Genomic DNA, 8,875 nt, shown 5'->3' with positions numbered 1-8,875 from the left:
TTTTTGATTTGTCTAAGTTCTTCTAAATTACCGGCCAGTGAGAACTGTTTATTTGTCATGTTCTTGTGGCCTAAACCATTCGAGCTCCATCTTACCTTTTGCGTCCCTGGATCTATGGATTATTTCAGTTTCGTTTTTGATCTTTCTAGCGCCTCAGCAGTTTTTGGGATCACTGATTTTAACATTGACTAAGACGTCCGGAATGAGTTTAAGAGAAAATGCTTGTTTAGTGAAATATGCAAAAGTCTCTCAGTCACGTGAGATCCCGATGATGACTGAGGATGAGAGGATACAGTTGACTACAGCAGTTTTCTAAGATGATGTTTGAACATATTTTGAGTTACGACTTCGTCAAGAGTCATGTGGTCTGTAAATTTTGCAACACCAGAGTCGAGTACTCGACAATACTACACATATATCCTTGTTCCTACAATATTGCAATGTATCATATCAAGGCTTCAGTACCATATTACAGATTGCATCGACAGATTCTTGCCGACACACACTCCTACTGTACAGTACAGTAATGCATTCCTGCATTGACTTCACTTTCTAAAGATTCTCATAGTCTTACATTGTCTCGGAAGTTAAAGCCCCCTCAAGCTAAAGCAATGCTGAGGTGTAAGTCATTTCTGATTGAAGACGATTTTAAATGTGTCCAGCATTCCCTCACTGCCTATCAGATATCACTCACCACCAGGTGATGGATGATCAGTTGACAGCTCAACTCCTCTCTACACTGAGTGTCCAGGATTTAATGAAATAACAACGTCATCCATCAAACTGCTGTCGAGGGTTTTCATCATCCCCCACTGAGCATCATGTATCATTTTCTATTCCGCTTGTAGTTTTATTTTATTTTATATTCCGTCCATGTTTCATCAATTCTGTCTCTGTGAGCTTCATCCTCCACCTACTTATAAGCTCGTTGGATCCAGGTTCGAACCATGAGTTCCTAGATTTAACTGCCACATGCCCTTCTTTTCTTCAATTTCTTTGAATGTGTTCTGACCACCAGGGGTTTTCTGTTCGTGTATTGACCGCTATGTTTTTCTGTAGCAGCCTCTGTGACGCTGTTTGTTTAGTGAATAAACTGTTGAACTTTAACCTTAACCAACTCTCTGAGTTCCACCACATGCACTTGGGTTTTTGTCATTTACAATTTCTCACATAGTCCCCTTATCTGTGTCGTTTCGTCTCACGACATTCCTTTACCGGTTTGTAAAATAGAGTAAAACAAGTAGTGTTATGTAATAATTGAGTTATGTGTCACACTGTTTTATTCATTCACAGCTAGAAACGGGTAAAGAAAGGATGATCTTGTGTTTCTTGAAAATGTTAGGATGAACACTATCCTGGGTGAGTAGTTATTTATTTTTTCAGTTGACACAATGAGGCCACTTCTAAATGTGGACAAGGCTTTTGAGCCTCTGAAATTGATGTGGCAGAGCATGCAATATATGTGGGAGAGATGCCAGGTGTCACTCCATCACTCAGTGTGAGCATAAGTTAGTGGACTCTCTTTTTGTTCCGGAAGAGAAAATAAAGCAGGATGAGCACCGTGTTATCAGAAAGCAGTCTCAACAGAAGAGGAAAAGGGTTTAGGTCAGTAGAAGCCTTCTCTTGCGCTACAATCCCAAGCCACGTTTTTGTGAGCCCCCGTGTCAAGCAAGGGAAAGACCCTTTGCAATATTATCAAAACACTCAGTTGTCCTGAGACGATGTCAACTGTGGCTGTTTTTTTTTTTGACAAGAAAAACTCACCAAAGGTGGACTGAAGTAACTAAATGTGAAACAATGTAATACCTCTGATGTGTAACAAATGCATTCACAGACTGAACTGCAATGTTTTATGCATTTTATCATTAGATTAAATGATACAAATAAGTATAAAATAATGGTGTTATGCAGCTGGAAAATAGTTCATCCAATGATCTGATATATGGAAACACTGTTTTGTTTGGCACTTATTCTATTATTCATTTACTTTCGTTAGAGACTAGACATGTGAGTTAACACAGATTTCACAAAGTTCTTCTGATATGTAATGTATAATTCCAACTTTCTTTATTTCCTCTGAATATACAATTATATGTACATTTTTTCCAAGGTATCAATATCCATCCATCCATCCATCCATCCATCCATCCATCCATCCATCCATCCATCCATCCATCCATCCATCCAGCCATCCATCCATCCATCCATCCATCCAGCCATCCACATATCCATGCATCCATTTATCCATCCAACCATCTACATATCCATCCATCCATTCATCCATCCAACCATCTACATATTCATCCATCCATCCTACCCTCTACATATCCATTCATCCATTCATCCATTCATCCATTCATCCATTCATCCATTCATCCATTCATCCATTCATCCATTCATCCATTCATCCGTCCATCCATCCATCCAACTATCTACATATCCATCTATCCATCCATCTATCCATCAATCCATCTATCCATCTACCCATCTACCTAATAATCCATCCATCCATCCATCCATCCATCCATCCATCCATCCATCCATCCATCCATCCATCCATCATCCATCCATCCATCCATCCATCCATCCATCCATCCATCCATCCATACATACATACATACATACATCCATCCATCCATCCATCCATCCATCTACATATCCATCTATCCATCCATCCAACCATAACCCAATAGTTAATCCAATTATCTGATATATGGAAACACTGTTTTGTTTCTAGAATATATTATAAGCCGATGAATATCCCTTGACAATGTCTTTGTTTTTACCCCATTTCTCCCAGTTTATTGTTCTCCTCTGCTCTCTGTTTTCTGTATCCATGCTGTGTCCTGCTGGAGATTACGAATGGCCGCTGCCCTCGAACTTTTGTCCCGTCTGGATCTACCTGGACGTTCTGTTCTCCACCGCGTCCATCATGCACCTCTGTGCCATCTCGCTGGACCGATACGTCGGCATCAGGAACCCGATGCACCACAGCCGCTTCAACTCTCTGAATCGGACCCGCATCAAGATCCTCGCGGTCTGGACCATTTCGGTTGGTGAGTGTAAGAACGACTTGATGAAGCGACATGTTCTGTAGGGTCAGGATCAAGGACAACTAGTTCATTTAAGGTATAATCCATAATGAATCCAAAAGAGTCAAGTTCTGATGAAGCTTCATGAAGCAGTGTCATTATTTTCAGAGTCCACTAGATGGCGGTCCCTGCACTATTGTCCTTTGTTTTGAACAACTGTTCTAATTAAACATTACATAATTTTTAAACTGATGGCCGCCACCTACTGACCTCTAAACAACATGACAATGCTTCATGAAGCTCCATCAGCCCATCACTACTATAAGGCAATAACCAGTTGTTAACAATATATACATTTTTTCATTTGTACTCAAACTGGTGCCATTCATCCATCAATTAGGTCAAGATGTGTTTTGTCTTTATTCTCTCCACATTGGGTAGTATTAAAGTAGAATGGTTATTTGTATAGCGCCTTTCTAGACCAGGGTCACAAAGCGCTTTAACGGTCACACATTCCCCCATTTACACACACACAAGTGTCTTGCTCAGGGACACAACGCCACAGACGCGTCCGGAGCTGGGATTGAACCCACAACCTCTCAGACCGCGAGCAACCTCGCTCTGCCATGTGAGCTATGACGCCCCAGAGTAGTCACAGCTGTTTACAAAACAAGCATGCAGTACACATATTAAAAATAATAATAATTAAATAACAATGGTAATATGAAGAAAATATAATACAGAAGGTATGTGGTGGTTATTTGATGTCAAGTTTGATAATGAAACAAGAGAAAATGTGTTAAATTAAGGGAGATTTTATACAGATTTTTTAGCTGAATTACTTTTATTGTGAATGAATGCAGCGTCTCTGTGTTATTCCACTTTATTTTTCTAGATTTCTAAATGACAGTCGCATCCGTGGTTGTGTTTTCTTTTCCACATGCTCCTTGTCTTTACATTCTTATTGGCTATCATTTATGGTTTCTTTCCTTGCAGGAATTTCAATGCCGATCCCGGTTCTGGGTCTTCAGGACTACTCAAAGGTCTTCAGAGGTGGCTGCTGCCTCCTGACGGACAACAATTTCGTCCTGGTCGGCTCCTTCGTGGCCTTCTTCGTCCCTCTGACCATCATGGTGGTCAGCTACTTGCTGAGCATCAAAGCCCTCCACAACGATACCAGCTTCTGCGTGGACCAGCTGGTCCCCTTCACTCTCCTGCAGCAGCAGAGCTCCATCTCCTCGAGGAAAGCCCACCTGAACTCGGTCCGCCAAGAAGCCGGCGGAGCCACGGTGTGTGGCTCGCTGTTCGGCAGGCGAACGACTTCCTCCATCAGCAACGAGCAGAAGGCATCCAAGGTCCTTGGAGTGGTCTTCTTCCTGTTCGTGGTCATGTGGTGCCCGTTTTTCGTCACCAACGTGCTGTCGGTGGTGTGCGACCCGGCGGTGTGCGACGCCGCCGTCATGACGGCGATGCTGAACGTTTTCGTCTGGGTGGGCTACCTGTCTTCGGCCGTCAACCCACTGGTTTACACGCTGTTCAACCAGACGTACCGCGCCGCCTTCCTGCGGTACATCTGCTGCCGGCATCGGTCGGAGAAGCGGCGTCTCCAGCTGATCCTGGTCAGCACGATCCCTCCGCTGGCCTACAGCGCCGCAGAGCAGCCACTGGCCAATTCGGGGAGGAAAGATGGGTCGGCGTTTTCAAGCGAGATTCGTATGTTTTCGTTGCTCGGGGGAAAATCGAGGTGTCATAGTAAAGACGGAAGCAGAGAAAAAGACGAAAGTTATGTGTGAGTTAATGCATGTTAAGGATGGAGGTCTGGACCAGGAATGGAGATGTGAATCGTTATTTAATAAAGTGATAGCAGGGTAATGAACTGTCGACACAGGAGACGTTACTTCACCCAAAGTTAAAATTCCACTCATTTTCTATTCACCCTCATGTCGACTGAGAGTTGGGAATATTTTCAGAGTAATCTCCTCGTTTTTAGAATTATAGAAAAAAAGATTTTTTGTTTATTTTAATGAAGCGACTGGAGCTCAGTTGTCTTGTCTTCATCTTCGTCCAAAAAGACACTTAAAAACATCCAAATACCTCCATACTGCTCGTCTTGTATTGAAGCCTCGACATGAGGTCTGAATTTTAAGCCTATGTTTAGTAGAAGTTCCCAATTTTGCACATGTAGACTGACAGTTGCAATGCGTTTCATTGAGAATACACTGTTGCTCTAGCTGAGGAAGTGGGATCTTCCACTTCAAACAGACTTAAATTAAAGACTTATTTAAGTTTTTTCTAAAAACAGTTTAGGTTTTGATTCAAGAGGGACATTAAGGACGAGACGTTTGAAGGTATTGTGTGACTTATTGGATGAAGACGAAGACAACTGAGCTCGAGTTGCTACATTAAAATGAACAAACATTTTTGTCTAACTGTAAAAAGGAACAGATCACTCTGAAAATAATCCCAACCCTTAGTCAAAATAAGGGTGAGTCGAAAATGGGTGAAATTGGAATTTTTGGCTGAACTATCACTTTAACGTCTTGAGTCCTCAGCTCTCGTCTGTATATTTTTTTATTTCTCTGTGGATAACAATACCAATCAAGATATATTGAAAAGATCGTTGTCTTTGTACAAAATGTTTTTTGTAATAGTTACAACAATTACTATATTTATTACTGCTTCTACTGTGTCAAATGTTGATGGAGACTTTATTAAACCCACATAGACCGTGCTGCCAATGTTGATTGAATGTTCGGAGATTTTCATTTGGTAGCTGCTACAGAGGACTTTTGCTGACATTCTTGCAATTGTGTTTTCACTGATATGTTATGATATCATTACACTGTGGTGCAGCTACTTGTCTGTAATGTGGCTTAAAGGTCAAAGTGAAAAATAGTTAAAATAGTATCTCGTTCTCTAGGACATAAGTTGATCACAGGGGTCTACAACTGGTGTCTAGTGATGATCTGATGAAGCTTCATGAAGCAGTGTCATTATTTTCAGAGTCCACTAGATGGCGGTCTCTGCAATATTTTCCTTTGTTTTGAACCACTGTTCTAATGAAACATCATATCATTTTGAAACTAATGGCGCCACCTACTTACCTCTTAACAACATGACACTGTTTCATTAAGCTTCATTAGAAGCTTAATGACACTGTTTCATTAAGCTTCATCAGACCAACACTACTGGTGTCAAATTGAGTTTTATTTAATTTATAGGCTAATTTTTGGAGTCCCCGGCCCGGTGGCTGCAGACCATTGATCTACAGGACAGTATGAAGAAGAAAAAGTCCTACAATAACATAGTTGTCATGATAAGGATTAGAAGGAGTCCATGGGACAGACACAGGGTTAGTTGAGTCCAGCACTGTTTTATACCAAAACGACATTACAAAAACGATAAGGCGGAAATTGAAGAAAAACCCTTTGTATTTTAGACATTGCTTGTTATTGTATATGTGCATGGATGTTGCATTCAACTGAAAGTGTTCTTTTAGTTTGAATTTGTTTTATGACACTTCTTTAGTGCTGTTGGAAAGGAAAATAAGTTTTTGATGTATGATTTGTTACAACACTCTTGGTTTATTCACATTTTTTGTCTTATCAGTACGTGTGCCTCATTTATGATAAATAAATAAATGAAACAATGCGTATATATATTTTTAGGCAACATTCAGGATGTAGTACAAGAAGTATACAAAATACTGTGAAATAGGAATTTATGATGACAGCAGCGGAGAATTAAATTGAAAAAAAGTATTATATGTGGGTGAAATAATATGTGATTAACCGTGATTTTTTTTACTTTGAGTCATAATTTGTTATGTTATACTAAAAATAAAATTTACTGTAAGTTTTTTTAGCGTCTTCTCGTGCTTGAGCTGTTGGGCTGAATAAAATGGTCAGTCATTCGAGTGGTCATTGATGGTCTTTTTTGTCGTGTCACTATTTTGGTGTGCCACAAAAATGATTGATTGATCATAACTAATTCATCTTTCTTACAGTGTTCCCTAAATTCAATTTTCAATCAATTCAATTTTATTCAAAGTGTCTTATTATAACAAAGTTATCCCACTTTACAGTTGAAGTAAGACTATAGTGGAGAAAGGAAAAACAGATCCCAGCAATTCAACAATGCATCAATAAATGCATTTTAAATACATAGAAATTGCAGTTAAGATGGATTGTAAAGCAAAACATATTGTCAATCCAGAAACAACCCTCTTCTTTTGGTCTTTGGAAAAAAAGAATGACTCATTGATGTCTGACTACTAAACTATTTTGTTGATGCAAAACTCCTTGACCACCTCTTTAAAGAAACTGATTGTGTTGATAAAATGTATACAAAACTACACAAACATTTATTTCATAAATGAGGTCTTCTCTGACTAACCTTCAACACGTCTTCAGTCTTTCCTCTCCCTCTCTTGTCTTCTCTTGCTAGTTATTGTCTCGTTCTTCTTGTTTTGATCCTTGACTTGACCTCTCTTCTGGATCTCCGCTGGTATATTGATCTTCTGTGTAGCGACCTGGAATGATTAAGGGTGTAGCGTTCACTGACTCTCTGCCTGAATTTAAGTCACCCATAGCATTATGAGTTTTCAGTGAGCATTACACTCCGCCATGGCTGCCCTTTATCATCGATACTGTTTACAGAAAATAATTTTCGGACCCAGCCAAGGCGTTGAAGTGATGGGTTTTAGGATTGGGTCACTATGGGTGACGAGGCACTTCATCTGACTATGACCTACATCTCTGGCTGGAGTGGTTTATGACTTCCAAAAACACTTGAATCCATGGATCTACGTATGTCGTGGTTAAGGATGAGTGAAGCGGTTCAAGTAGCTCTTGTTCATGGGTGAGGGAAGATTGGAATATGTGATAGATGGGTGTTTAAGTCAAGTAAGCTCTCTGTATACCAGATAATCTGCTTTACTACCCTCATCCAAGGTCAAAAAACTGTGGGTAGAGACCAAAAGAACAAGATTCAGGGTACAACAAAATAAAATTTTCCCGGCGGGTGACTGGACTGAGAAGCATGGTAGTTCAGCAGAAGCTTGGAGTAGAGCCACAGTCATTTGAGGTGGAGTTCACCGGTTTACAGTTCACATTAATATAGTGGACGTATTGGCCAGTGCCTTGTTTGTTTAGCGGTTGTTTACGCCGGTATCTGACATAGCTTCCGTTTATCGTCATCTATGTCACTAAAAGGGCGGCCATTAAGGGTGGAAAGTGTCCATCGATCCACACAATATTTTCTGCTACTCATCGGGACGCACTTGTGCCCCCCCCCATACACGTGTACTCAAAATATTAAGAGTAAGTGCAGAAGTGCGCGAATTGGGACACAGCATATGTCTCTCAGCTGGCCTGGGAATGCCTCGGGGTCCAACAGAGGACGAGCCGGATGATGTGACGACAATGTTTGATTAAAATTATTATACACTATACGTATACGCCATTCTTAAATTAATGCTAAAAGATAATCAAAATTAAAAGTATAAATAACTCGCTTCATGTAAAAGCTTAAACGTTTGACTACACATTCACAATCAACATTCCACTCAGACTGATTCACACTGTTTTCGAGGCAAGCTCGGATCAGAATTAGAGCTACGACACTGGTTATTTAAAACATTTGTTTATCTGCAAATCACACCTTAAATCGTAGATCAAAGAACGAGGCAAGACACACCCGGGAAAGGGGGGCTAAAAGACGGAAACCGTTTGAATGATTAGATTACAAGAAAACAAATTAGGAAGTTCTCTCAATGGGGGATCGGGACACAGGGAACTTGAAAGGACCATTTGGCCGGAAAGGACGACCCCCTAGGCGGGAAA

The 8,875-nt window shown here is 40.5% G+C and overlaps 1 protein-coding gene across 1 annotated transcript in view; it reads left to right on the top strand.

Annotated features, from left to right (window-relative positions):
* The window catches only part of htr2aa (5-hydroxytryptamine (serotonin) receptor 2A, genome duplicate a), a 9,940-nt gene extending 4,830 nt beyond the window's left edge, over positions 1-5,110 (top strand). Inside the window, exons 2-3 of the mRNA XM_087804119.1 lie at positions 2,856-3,056; positions 4,029-5,110. Of these exons, the coding sequence (XP_087660245.1) occupies positions 2,856-3,056; positions 4,029-4,825 (998 nt within the window). The 3' untranslated portion in view covers positions 4,826-5,110. The remainder of the gene's footprint in view (positions 1-2,855; positions 3,057-4,028) is intronic.
* The last annotated feature ends 3,765 nt before the right edge of the window (positions 5,111-8,875 follow it).

The sequence above is a fragment of the Callionymus lyra genome, chromosome 12 (genome assembly GCF_982586985.1).
Source record: "Callionymus lyra chromosome 12, fCalLyr1.hap1.1, whole genome shotgun sequence".
Lineage (NCBI taxonomy): Eukaryota > Metazoa > Chordata > Actinopteri > Syngnathiformes > Callionymidae > Callionymus > Callionymus lyra.
Note: the sequence above shows the minus strand (reverse complement) of the source record. Positions and strands in the feature narration are given on the sequence as shown.